Here is a 17,403-nt window from a genome sequence, read left to right on the forward strand (position 1 = left end):
GCATCAAGAATACCTAAGATTTGGAAAACATCTTGTATAGTTCCAGTCCCTAAGAGCAATGATGATTGAACACCTATTGTATTCATGTAAAATATTATGAAATGTTTTGAGTGAGTGATTTTAAGAGCCCCTTAAGTTGCAGATCAGCTCTTTTTTTAGACTCTCTTAAATCTTCTCATATATGTGTAGAGTGTGCACTGCTGTAAATGGTACATTCTATTTAGATGGTTTTCATTAACAAAAATAGTCTTTTGAAATCAGTAAAACATTTCAAAATGTTTTATACCAGAGTTCTGAGGCCAGTGCTTTGTTTTATGGGGTTATATGTTGTTGGGTTAATAGCATCACTGCCTAACCAATCAACAGCTTTCTTACAGGGGATTGTTATATCAAAAGAGTTGATAACTGGTTCATTAGAGACTGAAAAAGGACCAGAGAGAGGGTAAAGACTAGTTTGAGGGTCATCCCCTAGAGTTCTGGTTTTAAAATACCCAAAATAAGGTTGGGCATAAGGAACATGTTTAAGGTGCACAAAAGGGTAGAATAGGCAGATTGGAGATGATGGGACTGGCGCTTCAGCATTAGGTCCTCCTGACCAGTAGATGGCCCAAGACCAGGCTCTCAGAAGGAGATAATGGTGCGTAAAAGGGAACAGGATTTCTAGAGCAGCAGCACAATAATGTAATGGGTGGGTGTTATGTGTGTGGAGGAGGCAGAAAGACTGGTCCAAGAGGATAGGTTCTAAACACAGCAGAGGTCTAGAGCCAGAAAGACAGTCGAGAGAGAGAGGGTCAGGGGCAGAGTCGGAGTAAGTCAGAGTTTCAAAGCCAGGGCCAGTAGAACGGAATCAGACTTACAATTGACAAGAGATGGTTTGTGCAGAGGGAGGGAGCCAGAGTCAGCAAAAGCACACGTGATCCAGGCCGGAGAGTCACTTCTGGAATGATAGCAGACATCTGACAAAAGGAGTGTGAGTGTGGTGCTGATTATGAAGGAAAGACACAGGCGAAAGAAATTAGGCTGGTTAGGAATAAAGTGGTGGAATTAAACCAGGAACCAGAACAGAAGTGCCAAGTATTTTCAAAATAAAACAAGGAATGGATAGTGACCATGACAGTACCTCCCCCTCCATGGGCACCTTGTGACGACCTTCCAAGTTGAACTTTTCCAGGGCCAGCTTTACTGCCAGACGCTCTTGAGACCTTATAAAGTTGCACTCAGCAGGGCACAGGTGGGATCAGAAGAAGGTGCAGGGATGGATCTTCTGATTGCTCGGTACATTGTGGGAGCACTGCTTCCAAGTTGGTGTCAGTGGCACCAACCTCCATGACGAACTGTCAGGGGCGTTCAGTACTTGTGAGTTGAAGTTTTTCAAGATGGCAAAGGATCTTTCTGCAGCATTGGTCCACTGGAGTTTACTTGCTGGAGGTTAGCTGGTGAAGAAGAGCAGCAATCAAGCTGTAACAATGGATGAAGTGTTGGTAGAAACTAGCGAAGGCCAGGAACCTCTCCCAGAATCCATCTTTATGCTGCTGACGGACAAAATTTCAGGAAAGACTCTGAGGGGGAGTAGAACTCAGTCGGTTCTGGAGGAGCTGTTGTTGATAAACCTGAAGGCCTATCCTAAGTCCTGAAGACCTGATTGATAGAATTTAAATCACAGCTGAAAGAGGCCACTTCAAAATAGTCCAGTGATCAGTTCGTAAACATTCTTGGTGCTTTGATCTGTGGTTCATTATCCTGCTTCAGGACTCATTACCTTGGACAGAGACGCAGCTTATGACACTAGTCTGGAGATTTCATTGTGTCCTGCACAGATTCAAGACTCCCAGGATGTTTCTGGCAGGTCCCTTAGCGTATTATTAGGACTGGACATAATGAGGGACTTGGAAAAACAAGGACACCTCCCAAAAAACAAGATGAATTGTTTCACTTACCCAAGCAGGTGAAGCTGCTTTTATTAAGATAATACAGCAGCATTACAGCTAAATACAACATGATGAAAATCTACATTGATTTCCTCTAAAAGTTCATTTAAATTCAGCAAAATCATCAGTGACATAAAAGATGTGTTGAACCCTAAGCCTAGGTTAGCAGCTGTTTTTTGTTTTGTCTCTGTCTAAGTCGGTCCAGTTTCAGTTGGTCACTTTGGGTGTAGATAGAGCTGCGTGTTCTCCATCCTCCTAAAGTCCAGCAGCACCTCCCATACCTGTGCACTGAAGCACACATACTGCTTTTTAAAGCACCAGAGGAATACAATGAGGAAGTACTGGTACTCCAGTAACAAGTATTTATACAGCTCAACATGTACTTTAATCCACCGCTCAGTGCTGGAAAGTAACCACGTACATTTATTCCACTGCTTGTGTAGTGTAATTTCTTTTCTCCCGTCTCTTCGTGCTTCATGATTCTGTGTGACGTGATTTGAGTTTATTGTTGAGTTGGTGCCAAACACAGAAAATCTGACTGAAATTCAAAAATCTCCATTTGTAAAGTAACTAGTAGCTGATAAAAAAATTGTTGATTTTTTTTATGTTTCTCTTCAGACTTGTGTTAACGCTAAAACAGTTTAGAGATCAGCCGGAAACATGAAACATTTATTGAGAACAGTTTTTCAAATCATTCACACAAGTCACCAAACTGGGAATTTCCATCTTTACACACATGTACAGAACCTCATTGACTTTTCTGCTGATTTTACCTGCTGAGCTTTTTTGTCAGTTTGGTCGTCAAATGTTTTCTATAAAACTAAAAACTTTTCCATCTTCAGACCTGAACCGATGGCGTCAATAACCTCCTCTGTACCCTCCACCACCTCCTCCTCCACCCCGGTATCCTCCTCCACCCCTTCCATAGCCCCCACCTCCTCGATAACCCCCTCCTCCCCCGTATCCACCTCCCCCCCTGTAACCTCCTCCACCTCCACCCCTGTACCCTCCACCTCCTCTGTATCCTCCTCCCCCTCCTCTATATCCTCCTCCTCCTCCTCTGTATCCTCCACCCCCTCCTCCTCCACCTCTGTAACCTCCTCCTCCACCTCTGTATCCGCCTCCTCCCTGGTAGCCTCCACCTCCACCTCCTCCATCGAAGCGTGCCATCTTGGGAGGTCGAGGTCCATCTCCCATCCTGTGCAGAGACAGAACACCGTAAAATAAGCTGCTCGTTGATTGGACAGCCGATTCTGTCTCTGGACCAGTAGCTGTGTGTGTCGTTACCTCTGGCTGTTGGCCATCATGTTGAGTCCAGCTGCTGTCGGTTTGGAGATCTGTCTGATGACATTGAGCAGGTGCTCGTTGGTTTGGTCCATCTGCCCGATGTATTCTGGGTCTTTGGTCACTTCCACCACCAGAGCCTCCAGACCGGCCCTCAGAGCCAAGATCCCCCCCGCCACATTGTGGGGAGTCCTCAGTTTGATCCTGCACACATTAATGTGTAAGGTCAACACTCACAAATCTATTGTCTGCTTCATCAGTTGCAGTCTCTCTCCAGGATTTTGAGCTGTTGCACCAACACTGACATCTCCTGTTAAAAAATTTGATTTGATCTCACTGGGTGTCAGGAAGTGTTGATGGAAACTTCATAAGAAACAAGGTGAAAACAATCAGGACGTGAACCACATCCAGCTGTGGTCATGTGGATCCTCACCAGTCGTCGAGCTCCACCACGTCTCCGTTGGAGTTGATCTTTTTGCAGCCGAACAGCAGCAGCTGCAAAGGACTGACCAGAGTCATCCCTTTAGCTGAGATCGCTCTGGTTCGAATCTGAAACAAACAACAAACAGCAACGCAACTCTTCAGTTCCCTCATCAACAACAACACAACACAGACTGAAAACTGCACAGAATAGAAATAAGCAGCTCTGTTGAGGGAGGATCAGTGAGATCCACAAAGTTACTGACATTTAATGGATCTGATCATCGTACAGCTGAAAATCAGCAGCTGGAAAACATTTTGAATCATGAACACAGACCAAGGGGCTGGAAAAGCCAGGAAGCCACTAGACCAGGACCCCTGATAAGAGACAAAAGTCAGTTCAAACACTAAATGACCACCATGACAGTTTGGGGGGGGTTTACTTCTAATCTGTCCACATCTGGACTCAAAAAATGAACGTATGGACAAACCACAAAAACGAATATGTTTCTTACCTGACAACATTTTCTTAGTTATATTCACCAAATATTCTTTGTAAATTAAACAGAATTGAGTTTTAAATTGAGTTTTTAAAACCTTCTCGGACTGTACTGTGATTAAACTTAGACTTTTTGATTTACTGCAGCACATGAGGATTTTTCCAGTTCTTTTGAAAAATGTGAAAAATCTGAATCTGTGTCAGCTAAACGTGATTTCTACCTTCTCGCTGAAGACGAAGAACGGGGAGGGATAAGTCATGTCGTGGCTGCTGAAGGGACAGTTGACAGAGGACTTGTGGATCAGAGCGTTACGTCCCTCGGTGGTCAGGATCTTTCTCTTCTCCTTGTGGTAGCAGACGTTGGGGTATGAGCCAAAGGTCAGCAGAGAAACCACCACGTCCAGGTTGTTGTCCGGGCCGATGTTGTTGAACATCTGCGTCATCAAACACTCTGACACAGATGCAGGGGAAGAAGGACGATGATGATGATGATAACATGATGATGATAATTCAGAGTTCACAATGATTTCTCAGGGAATTAATGGTGCATTCAGGTACCTTCGGGAAATCCAGAGTTGACCAAGATCTCTTTAAGCTGGACTTTGGCCTCCCAGGTCATCCTCAGAGTTGACATGTTGAGACGTTTGTGTTCACAGAAACGACTTTCTGCTTCCTCACCGTTGATCCTGAACAGAAACATTAAAAGATTAATAAATTATCAGCTTCAACATTCAAAGATTTTAGTTCTGCAGCCAATAAACATGTTTTTCTACAGAATATGTGAAATTAGCTTAGCAGACACACCTGACATCGTCCCAGGCCTGGAAGACCGACAACAGAGCCACGTGATCAGAGAAACGACTGCCAGCAAAGTTTCTGTGAACGAAGCCGAGACGTTTCCCTTCATTGATGAAAGGTTCTGGAAAACAGGAGGCAGCTGAGATGGTGCACATCGCATCTCCAACACTGCAGGGAGACAGAGAGATGGTTCATTAGGGTCCTGATGGAGAGACGCAGTCAGGTGATAACCAGTAAACTGAAGGGGAAACTGACTGGAAGATGCAGCCCATGATCATCATCTTCCCCAGGCGAGGTTCGATGGGCAGCCGAGCCAGAATCCGTCCCAGAGGAGTTAACTCATCGTTGACGTCTAGAGCGTCCAGCTCTGAAAGGCACACAGAGGAAGAGTCGTCTCTTTAACCCATAATTAGTGTGACATTACATTCGCCAAAGCAGGTTATTATGGTGCAGAAACACTCACATGAATAAGATTAAATAAAATGATATGCAAAAAATGTGGTATTGTTATGGTTACGTGGTTAGAAGTGTGTGTATGGTACCTCTCAGGGTGTGTTCAGCCTCGATCACGGCGTCCAGCGGCGGTGGCTCAATGGCCTTGGACAGAAAGTTACCGATGGCTCCAAGTCTCAGCAGTTTGATACTCAGAGCGACTTCATGCAGCGGCGTCCTGAAGATCTCTGGAGTCATGTGAGTCTCGAGCCTACATCCACACACCCACACCCACACCCACACACACACACACCCACCCACCCACCCACCCACCCACCCACCCACCCACCCACCCACCCACCCACCCACCCACCCACCCACCCACCCACCCACCCACCCACCCACCCACACACACACACACACACACACACACACACACACACACACACACACACACACACACACACACACACACACACACACCCACACACACACACACACACACACACACACACACACACACACACACACACACACACACACACACACACACACACACACACACACACACACACACACACACACACACACACACCCACCCACACACACACACACACACACACACACACACACACACACACACACACACACACACACACACACACACACACACACACACACACACACACTTTACAGTCTGCTGAAAATGAATAAGAGTGTAATGCTGAGTTTTTCAGAGTTTGGAGGTTGATGTTCAAACCTTTCAAATCGAGCCCGGCTGCACAGGTGAAAGCAGAACCCGGGTCGGACTCTGCCGGCTCGACCTTTCCTCTGCTCCAGGTTGGTCTTGGAGGCCCAGACGGTAGCGTAGTTGGTCATGTTGTTGTGAGAGGTGAAGAGCTTCACTTTCTGCCTGTGAGCACAAGAAACAGTTTAGTTTGAAGTCTGAGCTGAAGCTAAACGCCGACAGTCCGAAACTCTTACTTGCAGGAGTCGATGACGTAGACGACGTCGTTGATGGTGATACTCGTCTCTGCGATGTTGGTCGACAGAATCACCTGAAACAGTTGGAAGCATTTCTAACGTTTATCTAAAGAAATACAAAAGTCTATTTTCAACTCTAATGTTCTGTCATAATTTCAAATGTGATCAGTGCGATCGACTATCTGCTGTCTCTGATGTCTGGAACACGACTAACTGGGACGTGGCTCGAGGATTTTCATTTCATTATTATGTGTGATGGGAAACTGTCGACTTGATATTTCTCCGTCCTGCTGAATCTCACCTTTGTGATGTTGTCAGGAACTGGTTCAAACACCTTCCTCTGCTCCTCTCTGGGAATCTGTGAGTGCAGCGGCAGAATCCGATACCGATTACCTCCTAAAAATAATTGAGGAAAATAAGACATAGAAAACCCTTTAGTGCAGCCTCACTCAGTGTTCATCAGTCCGGTTTCATACTGGATTGATATTTTTTGCCATAAGATTTATCCATACTTTTTTTATGAACTTCTAATGCAGTGTCATAGCCTCCGGATTAGCTTTCCTGTCTCTGTAATTCTGTCTCTCCCTCAATCTTTGGACACTTCTACCTCATTGAGGGATTCCTCTTAGCTGCCTGGAGTCTATAAAAATTTTAATTTTTATTGTGGGGGGGTGGGGGGGACAGTGGAGCTTTGTGGTGATGTGTTCATGACCACAGTCACATCTGTGATACTACTGCATGTGTACTTTGTTTTGATGTGAGACTCACCAAAGTGTGGGTTGGTCTCCAGGTGTCTCTGCATGGAGTAGATGAGGTTCCAGCCCGGCAGGAAGATGAGCACGGCTCCGGCCACCTGCAGCGTCTCTATGTATTTCAGAAGAGCTTCAACGAGCTCGAAGGACGTCTCCTTCTCGTTAATCTGAGCCATTGAGCGCTTCGTCTCCGCTGTGTAGTCCGGACCACAGATCACATTACAGTTAGTCTGCAGAGAGGAAAATAAGAGCTCAGCACCGAACTGACACAGTAAAAATCCTACCTGAGAGAAAGGTCAGCATTTACTGGTTACAGTGAAGAACTGAACTAACCTGTGACTATGAGCTTTATAAATAAATCTGAAGAAGTATTTCAATGACTCATCATCATTTGCAGTAAGAAGGATTCAACTCATTCAGCACTTCTCTGAGTGGAACATTTAGATTCTGATGCATCATCAGGACAAACTGCTTCTTACATCATCTTCTCCTCCCTCCTCCTCTTTGTCTTTCTTCTTTCGGTCCATTGGTGGAGGAACAAAGTTGGTCATCTGGATGCAATCTTCCAGGAAATACTCTGCAAACAAAACAATAACGAACTTTGCAAAACTCCACTCAGAGACCACAGAGCAGAGGAACTGGATTTTTGGTTTAATCCTCCAGTTTCACCACAACAACATAAACTGCAGCCGTTTCTAAATGTTGTGAATATTCTGCGTTCTAGATCTAGTCCGGTACCTTGAACGGGAAAGGTGCGGCCAAACACCTCGATGATGGGACAGTTGAAGAAGTACTCTCTGAACATGGTGGTGTCAATGGTGGCAGACATGAGGATGACCCGGACCTCTGGGTAGGCCTGGACCACATCTCTGAGGACCACCATTAGGAAATCGGTCTAGATGGACACATAACAGAGTCAGACAACACAGAGACATTCAGGCCTGAAAGGCTGAAGCTTAACTAGAGCTCCTGGTTCACTGGTTCCAAACTCACGTTGATGTCTCTCTCGTGGATCTCATCAACGATAACGTGACTGATGCCTCTGATTCCAGCTTCAAGCTTCCGCAGCAAAACACCTAAAAACACAAAAACACACTCAACATCACAACATAATGTAGAGACGCTGGGTTCAGGTCACAGGCATCTGGCTCTTTCTCTATGTTTGTTGTTCTTTTCCAACTATAAATCATAAAAAAAAAAACTAATTTATTTGACAAACAGCACCAGAGCCAGAGTTGGATGATAAACATTGTATAACTTCGATGTAAATAACAATAATTTAAGAGTTTCTTAAACTACAAAGATGCTGATGAACAGTAACTACCTGAAGATCAAGCAGCTGACAGAGTTTACGTACCGACGGTGCAGAAGAGGATGCTGGCATGAGGTCGGGGGAGGACGGACTCGAAGCGGACACTGTAGCCGCAGCATTTCCCAAGATCCTCTCCTCTCTCAAAGGAGACTCTTTCAGCCACAGACACAGCGCTGATACGTCTGGGCTGCAGACAGAAAGACGAATCAGGCTCAGGTAATTTTACAAAACCAGAAATCCTCACGGTTGAGAGATCAATTTAAAAACTGTAGGTTGAAGGGAACAGGTTCATAAAACCATGACGTGATGTCTTTACTTCCCCTATAGTTTAAATATGTGTGCAACAAGATGCTGCAGATCTTTTACCAGACTGTTGTAGCCAGTGTGATATTCTTTGCTGTTGTCTGCTGGGGCAGCAGCATCAGAGCCAGCGACACTAAGAAACAGAATAAGCTGATCAGGAAAGCTGGGTCTGTGCTGGGGGCTTCTCTGGAACCTTTAGAGCAGGTGGTGGAGAGGAGGATGCTGCACAAACTGCTGAGCATCATGGAGAACAGCTCACATCCTCTCCACAGCCTGCTTATCAAACAGCGGAGCAGTTTTAGCCAGAGACTTCTCCAGCTCCGCTGTGACAAGGAATGGTTCAGGAAGTCATTTGTGCCAACAGCCACCAGCCTGTACAATGATTCCCTGACAGAGAGTCAGTGTCCACGCTGATGGTTTAACAATGTGTAACTAAGGTCGCTTTCACACCTTAATTCGTTTGCTTTGATCCGAATCAGTTAATGAGTTTGTAACTTTGTATCAGTTTCTCTTCGGTTCGGTTTCGTTTCACACCGAGTAAAAATCCAAACGAACCAGAACACGTCACTTCAAACTACGTGAGAACGTCCTCTCCTCTTATTGGTCAGATTGTTTCTGCCGCTGGAAATAAAAAGTAAATTAATGAAGAAGATAAAGTGTTGTTCTACTGTACGTTTGTGTGACAGGAGAGAGATGATTTAACTATAAATGTTAATGCAGATCGATCATCCCGTTCATTATTGTTCATTACGTTACATCAGACATGGTGTCTGTGAGACACTTCACCTCCTCACGTCTCCACGTTTGTCCTCCATTAATCAGACAGCATGTTTTTGTTGGACAAACGAAAGAAATTGTAATCTACACACTACCCAAAGTCCTCAAATCTCGAGATTCATAGCGTTTGGTCCCGTTTTGGTTCGGTACGCGTTCCCACCAGGAGGACCGCACCAGAGTTCGCTAGATGATGCGGATCGAGACCACCTCGTTTTGGGGTCTCGGTGCGGTTGTTTTAGTGCGCACTCGAGTGCGATTACCGTGTTCACACCGGACAAAACGAACCGCACTAAGAGGGAAAACGAACTTGAGTGCGATTTAATCGAACTAAATCCTGTAGGTGTGAAAGCAACCTCAGTCACTTTACATTCAAGTCCTACTGTGTGTTTTGTTGGTATTACTGTCTATTCTCTGTGTTATTCTTGTACTGTGTCTCATGTATTGTTGTGTAGACTGTGTTACTCAATGTTCAAATGTTTTTGTGTGTAATGGCTGCTGCAACACCAAAATTTCCCCTTGGGGGTCTGTCTGTCTGTCTGTCTGTCTGTCTATTCCCTTTGCTCAAGTTATTTTTTCCACAGTGTTTGATATTTTTTAATTATTTTTTTCAGTCACCAGTCCCATAAAATAAAACCTGAAGGAAACAGCAGGGAACAACATAATGATGTAATATAATTTACTTTCTAAAGATGGGGAAACAGGATAATATAAAGCATAATAAGTATAAGGACATGATCCCCCCCAGAGAAAGCTGTGTGGTTGTATTTGATCAGTTTCTCATCAGAGTCCTGTTTTCGCTGTGTGGACGGATGCTGAGCGTTACCTGAGTGACCACGATGTTACAGTCGGACGCTCGGCTTCCTTTGATGAAGCGGTCCAGGATGTACTGAGGAACCTGGGTGGTTTTACCGCAGCCCGTCGCTCCCCTGATGATCACCACAGGGTTGTCGTTGATAGCCGCCATGATCTCCTCCTCAAACTGTTTGACAGGCAGCTGATTGCGCTCCATCAGGATCTGAACCACAGAGACTTCACTTTAATTACTCACAGCAGCATCAACGGATTAACACAGAATAAGGTCACAGTTTTGTGGTTCTGTGTCTTTGATGACATGTTGCACAAGGTTTTTCATTGTTTACCACTTTATAGTCTTTTTCCCACCAGTGTTGTTTATATCAGGACCTGATTTCTCTTTGTATGTTTGTTTTATTACTGGGATGTTTTGCAGGACCAGGGATGCCTGGGCCGTAAAATGTCTGATTGTGTTTTGTATTTTGCCTTTTCCACTCACGTAACCAAGAACTTCAGAAAATAATGTTTGATTGCAGCTTGTTGACTAGTTCCAGGCTAAGTTTACTTTGGACACATGACAGTAAAGTGCAATTGTCCCTTAGTAGAGTCTGAATAAAGCAGAAGAGCAGGGCTCACCTTCTGCAGGTTGTCGTCGTGATCCAGCTGGAACATCAGTTCATCATGCAGGTCACTGCTGATCTGCTCTGGGGTGCACTGAAGACATGGGAGCATTGACATATTTCATGTTATATTCCTGACAGGACACTGACTTAATGTGTTGTTTTTTTATTACAGAGCAGCCGATTTACTGTGTTTATATCAGGTTTGTCAGCATTTGTCAGAACTGAAAATCTGCCAGCAGAGAGCCAGTTTCACAGCCTCTACAGTTTATTTAGCAGAACAATGAAGACTCACATAGGCCAGTGGTCCCTCATCAATGTTGCTGCTGGTCCAGGGGTTCCAGTTGACCTGTGGTGGTGACCAGGGGACGACTCCGGCTCCGCTCTGACGCTGGGACGGCTCAAATGTCGCCATCTTGCCCTGAACCAGAGACACTGAGCTGCTGGGGTCTGCAGGCTGGACAGAATGAGACGGACCAAGGCAACATGTTAAGGTCCAGGTTATAGATGATTCTGTTCTACAGTAAGTCTAGCAGGTCTGATAACAGCAGTATTAATGATTAGATGGACTTGATGCCTCTGGTGACTCACCGGTGGGGGGATTTGGACACCGAGCTCCTGGACAACATTGGCCAGCTGCTGCTGCAGATCTGGAGACACATTGACCTCATACGGCTCCAACTGGACACAAAACACAACTTTATCATCAGCATTAATGAATTTTGTTTCATACAGAATCACATTTTGAGGCTAATGCTGACGTACAGTTTCTCCTTCCTTCTTCTTGGTGACTCCGGAGTACGCCTCGATGACCCCAAGGTGGTAAAGCTGCCGAATCAGAGACAGAGCACACGACTGAGCTGCCAGCTTCTTGTTGGAGCCGTGTTCTCGAGCTGTAATTCCTGCAGAAGCAAAAAGACCTGTGACCTTTGACCCAACAAATGACAAATCAGATGAAATCAAATCAGATGTTTTACCTTTAGTCAGTAGCTTGTCACTTGTTAAACTAAGTACAAGACAGAGATGAATTTTGGCTTTCGTTTTATTTGTGGTTGCAGCCTTTTGAACAGATGACCTACACTATGACCTGTCCCTGAACGCCTCATGGAACTAATGACCTCCACCATGACAGAGGTGGGATGTCTTTAACAGGCAGGTTACACTTCACACATGAACGTCCTTGTTGCGGTTTCGATTACTGTTACATCCCATCCCTTGATGCACGTTCATCATCATAGAATAAACATATAGTATTTCCTCATCAATTTTATCCACAATAACCACAAAAGCCATACGACGACTTGAATCCACCTTTACTGTACCCTTTCACAGACTGACAGTATTTCAGCAGCGACTAGGGCAGTTTATTAGTTAGAAATCCAACACAAAGAGGAGATGAACTGTTATTGACCAAGTAATCAGCTGACTTATTGTTCTTCAAAAATATTTCAGCATTAAAAAAATAAGTTTCTTACTTCTGCCGAGCGGTCTCACAAACAGCTGCATCTCAGCTATGAAACTCCTGCAGACACAAACACAAACATCACAGCTTCACCTTCACTTACCAAATTAAAACGTCTTACAATTCTTAGAGTGAAATCTTAAACTCACCTGATAAGTTCTCATGAGGAAGCCTGTATGTTTTTCTGCCAGTCTTAAAAAACACCAATCAACAGCTCTGATTCTGGTCTCTCCTGTTTGTTCTTTGATCCTGTGGTGAACAGTGACACCAGAAATCACAACCAGACTCCACTGAGCTCCGAGCTGCACCCATGGGACACCTTTAGTGCACCTAAACGCTGTCCCATGTCTTTTTTCAGTGTGGTTGTGAGTTCTGGCGTCATCTCTGTGTTCTCCAAGAGAGCAGGAAACTCACTTCAGTCTCTACAACTCACCACCTGTCACCAGCTGAATGTTGGTTATATGATCTTAATGTTTCTGGATTTAATAAAGCCTGCATCATGTGTGTCACATGTCCCTTCGAGTTAGTAGTGCAGTTTTAATTCAACTCTGTGTTAAGTTGAACCAGGATTCAGCTGGTGTCTGGCTCCATCTCTCACCCTGTTCTCTGCTCTGTTTTCACTTTGGTGTAACTAAGTGTGAAATGAGGTTCGTTGCAGTGAGATCTCTCTGGTGTAGCCAACACACTCCGGAGGTCTCTGAGTTTACAGCAGTCCAGCAGAAAAACATACAGGAACATCTTGAACACAAAGTGTGAGATTTAAACTACCAACCAAGCCTGTAGCACCAGACTGAATAACAAGTTTGACTAAAATGATCAGTGGATGAAAATAGTCTGGAGACAGGTTGATGCCATGAAGCTGGTGTTTTAACATTTAACAAGAACATTTCTGTAAAGTTGAGTCACTAAAAAGAAAGAATTCTTGTTATCTATCAGAATGTGTGATATCGTGTTTGAATTTACTGCTGGTCTAAGAGTTTTCGGATCCAGACCTGTTGTGGTCTGGTCCCACTTGGCTGTATTTATACTCAGCGCTGGTTTTCTCCTTTTGGAAGAACTGGTTCAGTCGGGCCTTGGCATTTTCCAGCGTCCAGTTACCATGGAGATTAGCATTGAGGTCCACCTCCTCCGACTCCAGAGTCTAGGAAAACCATCCAGACAGGAAGTTAGTTCAGCAGCCAGTGAGACAGACTGAAATTGTTTAGTCAATAAAAAAAAAAAAAAAAGAAGTCACACCGCCTGCGCTTCCTGTTCATCTCTCCTGGCGTAGTACTCCTTCAAGTTAGCTCCTCTGTCCCACTGAGCCCCCCCTTCTCCTCCTCCTCCTCCTGAGTAACCCCGTCCAGTCCCTCCTGGAACTGGTCCACAACCACCGCCGCCCTCTTCTAGCAATGACAAAGAAAGACGTGCAGAATGAAACTGACATCAAAATGGCTGCGCATCACTTCACATGGTCCTAATTTTACCTTTCTCAGTCTTCACGACCAGGTGAGGTGGCAGAGGACCACTGGACGGAAGGTTTCCGAAGCCGCAGTCTCCTCCTCCACCTCCATCGCACTGGTCTGTTGGAACTCCCACCTGGTGACACAAGTGGTGAAATCAACCTTTGCACAACTTTTCAAATCGGTGTGATTCTTACTAACAGAACATATACAACTATAAATGAGTTGTGAGAAAACAATTAAATGAACAACAGGAACAGTGTGCTGACCCCTATAGCTGGGACCTCCGCCGCACTCATTTCCCCAACTCGAACCAGGTAGTTGACAAAGTCCCTGGCAGCGTTGGTCTGGGCGTCCTTCTTGTTGGTGGAGTTTCCCATCCCGATGTAGTTAAAGCCATCAACACGGACCTGCACAGAGGTGTTGAGGGACAGAATGAGAAAAAGAACTGTTAAACTACCTTAACTCAACACACCTGCAACAGAACACAGATTTGAAAAAACTCACCTCGCACATAAACTTCTGTCTGTTTTTGTTGCCTGCAGCTCGGATGTCGTAGCTGGGAGTCAGCTTCTTCTTCCCACACCAGGCATACAAAAAGTTCTTGATGTCTGCCATGGTGGCCGACAGTCGGGGAGCTTCCTCCTCTGTAGTTAGCAAACTTCTTCAGAGGGATCAAAGGATAAAATGTGTTGTTTCAGTAATTCAATATGTTGAATCTAGTGACAAAGTGTTACAGTAAATCTGACAGATTGACTTAGACCAAAGTCAAACATTTATTTTACACATAACTCGTAAAATTACAACCAAACATGACAAAATGAGCATATTCTTTTTCTTTCTGACACTGTGAACACACTTGACTGTAATGCAACTAAACTAGAAAAGATGACTGTAAATTTATTACAGCATTAAACTAAACCTATATGAGAAAAAGGACAATTACTTTAATTTCCACTGTTTTTCAGTTGAGTTTGGCTGATGGCTCCAATAACAATTTAAAACAGTGGAGCCGGACAAACGTTGCATTAAATATAAAATTATATATTATTTAGACATATATAATAAATATAAAATCTTAAATCGATGATGTCTTTTGAAACTTACGATTTTGTTTTCACTGTTTACAGCAAACAGACGTATGTTAGCTAGCGTTAGCACAAAAGCTATCGCTAGCTTCCGACTGTGAGGTGAAATCACCTTCATTTAAAGTCACATTAGTCACATTAGTCACATTAGTCACATTAGTCACATTAGTCACATTAGTCACTGAGCCCCGGTGTTTTTACAGCACCTGACATGCAGCTGAACATTTAAGTCACATTAAATTAACTTAAATTAACCTTTAGGTTAAAGTTAGCCTGAAGTAAACGTTAGCTAGCTAGCTGGTTGAATCAATGAGCTAACGTTAGCTTGGTTTCGGGCTCTGCTGCCAACATTAGAAACATAAATAGACCATAAAACAATAAAAAAGTTATTGACCCCGAGGTTTTAACTCACGATCCACGGAGACGAAAACTGTTCAAGTCCAGGACGAACAGCACCGGTGGTTCCGAGTCCGTCTTGTTCACTGACGGTTGAAGAATCCGCCGCCTGGCGCCGCCTCCTGGTCCGGAGTGGAACAGCAGAGTCCTGACTGAGCCCTAATTAATAAATAAACCATTTAGATACTTCATTTAGTTCTGTGAACCTGTACTCTGTCATGTGTTAACACCTGAAAACCCAAATAAATACTGATATAACATGTTTAACATCAGATCAGCATCTGTTGAAGTGAAGTAACGATGTTCAGGATGTTGGACAGAGATAAACTCGGAGCAGCTCCCAGTGACATCACGCGTGCTGTGACCAGCTTCTACATGTTAACACAGTGATTAGACAGGAGCCGCAGACTAAAAAGTGAAGTCAGAGCTGAGAAATGCAGCGGTGTGTTGGTAACGTGTGTGTTCAGGGCGTGGTGTTGACAAGGGTGCAGCCCTGTGTGTGTTCTAATCCTGCGGCGGTGGAAAGTGTCGGCATGAGTAGCCAGGTCCCGGCAGGGTGTGTGTGACGGATCATAGTGTGTGTGTGTGAGTAAGAGTGTGTCTGAGGTTCAGGGTGTGTCTGGCTGCTCTGTCAGATCTGCAGCCTCAGGACACACGTCCAGTGGAAACAGCTGCAGGCTGTGTTTAGTGTTTAGTGTTCGAGCTCTCAGGAGACAAATGATCTTTATCTTCGTCCTGGTCCACAAACCGAACCCAGAGCTGCAACAGTATCAACAGACACGGGACAGAGTTCGACAGTGAACACACTGATCCCATCATGAGCCAGTTGATCACGGTGCATCAGGATTCATGTCTAACACCGACTGGCTGAACGTCTCTGCGTCCTGTTGGACTCGTTCAGAATTCAATCTATTCTACATAATAATAATAACAATCATCACAGATCAGCTGCTCCCAGCACAGCTTCATGTCTCCTGCTCCACGTCCCAGGAATCAGACCAGCTCAGCATCAAGGTCTGAACCTTACAGTGGAATCAGCAGAAGGATTCTACTCGACTCTATTTGTGTCTGAACTGTGTTGTGACCTTTGAGGACCGAGGTTGTGTTCATGTTACAGCTGAGATAAAGCTGGTTCTGGACTCACTGCTTCACGTCACAGTCTGTTTACTTTGAACTTCAAATCTTCTTCAGTCATTTTCTACTTGTTGATATTTTTGACATTCACTGTGAGTCTTTGAGTATTTGAGTCTTTGAATCTTTGAGTCTTCGAATCCTTGAATCTCCATCCTCCACTTTCACAGTGCTTCATTTCATTTGCTCCTTTTTCATTACTTGGATTAGTTCCTGGGTTTAATGCTGTTACATGGATTCGCCTCCTCTTCCTCCTCCTCTTCCTCCTCCTTCACCCCCTCTTCCTCCCCCTCCTCCTCCTCCACCTCCTCTTCCTCCTCCCCCTCCTCCTCCTCCACCTCCTCCTCCTCCTCCTCCACCCCCTCTTCCTCCTCCCCCACCTCCTCCTCCTCCACCTCCTCTTCCTCCTCCCCCTCCTCCTCCTCCACCTCCCCCTCCTCCTCCTCCACCTCCTCCTCCTCCCTCTTCCACCTCCTCTTCCTCCTCCCCCTCCTCCTCCTCCACCTCCTCTTCCTCCTCCTTCACCCCCTCTTCCTCCCCCTCCTCCTCCCCCTCCTCCTCCTCCACCTCCTCTTCCTCCTCCACCTCCCCCTCCTCCCTCCTCCACCTCCTCCTCTCCTTCTTATCTCAGCATGTTGACCTTTATGATTCTTTATCTCCCAGACGACCTTTGCTCCCTCGTACTTCTGGCTCCGTGTCTGTTCTGGATCACACAGACTGAATGTGGATCTTTTCCGTTTCTGGAACAGAGGATCTCTTCACTTCGCTCTGATTCTAATTTTCTGTCTTGTGAAACATCTCTGTGTCATGAAAATGTAAATGTGCTGGACGAGTCCCAGTGAAGGTCCAGAACAACGCCCCGGACTGTCCCAGCTCTCAGTCACTGCAGCCGTCACATCCTCTGACTGTGTGCTCTGTGAATCACGTGTGAGTAAGTGTGGACCTGTGCAGCCTGTACAGACCTGCAGCAGCAGGGAGTTAAA

General features: G+C 45.1%; 1 protein-coding gene across 7 annotated transcripts; it reads right to left on the bottom strand.

Annotated features, from left to right (window-relative positions):
• Window positions 1-2,583: 2,583 nt before the first annotated feature.
• dhx9 (DEAH (Asp-Glu-Ala-His) box helicase 9) lies at window positions 2,584-15,382 on the bottom strand. 7 transcript variants are annotated; one of them, XM_026374280.1, is made up of 28 exons: window positions 15,306-15,382; window positions 14,313-14,469; window positions 14,075-14,215; window positions 13,830-13,941; window positions 13,600-13,745; window positions 13,356-13,504; window positions 12,377-12,423; window positions 11,667-11,803; window positions 11,493-11,582; window positions 11,197-11,358; window positions 10,918-10,995; window positions 10,313-10,504; window positions 8,455-8,596; window positions 8,091-8,173; window positions 7,836-7,992; window positions 7,577-7,674; window positions 7,114-7,327; window positions 6,647-6,741; window positions 6,346-6,419; window positions 6,122-6,274; window positions 5,472-5,632; window positions 5,185-5,296; window positions 4,936-5,097; window positions 4,690-4,817; window positions 4,353-4,582; window positions 3,646-3,761; window positions 3,216-3,416; window positions 2,584-3,126 (listed from the first exon to the last, which is right to left on the bottom strand). In XM_026374280.1, exons 2-28 carry the CDS (start codon window positions 14,421-14,423, stop codon window positions 2,787-2,789), a joined length of 3,831 nt encoding a protein of 1,276 aa, XP_026230065.1. In that variant the 5' UTR covers window positions 14,424-14,469; window positions 15,306-15,382; the 3' UTR covers window positions 2,584-2,786. The 7 variants fall into 7 exon arrangements, 5 of the variants coding, with proteins under 5 accessions (XP_026230065.1, XP_026230062.1, XP_026230063.1 ...); XM_026374277.1 differs by having other exon boundaries at window positions 13,600-13,748; XM_026374278.1 differs by having other exon boundaries at window positions 13,600-13,748; window positions 14,313-14,458; window positions 15,304-15,382.
• Between the last annotated feature and the right edge of the window lie 2,021 nt (window positions 15,383-17,403).

This window comes from Anabas testudineus, chromosome 17, assembly GCF_900324465.2.
Source record: "Anabas testudineus chromosome 17, fAnaTes1.2, whole genome shotgun sequence".
Lineage (NCBI taxonomy): Eukaryota > Metazoa > Chordata > Actinopteri > Anabantiformes > Anabantidae > Anabas > Anabas testudineus.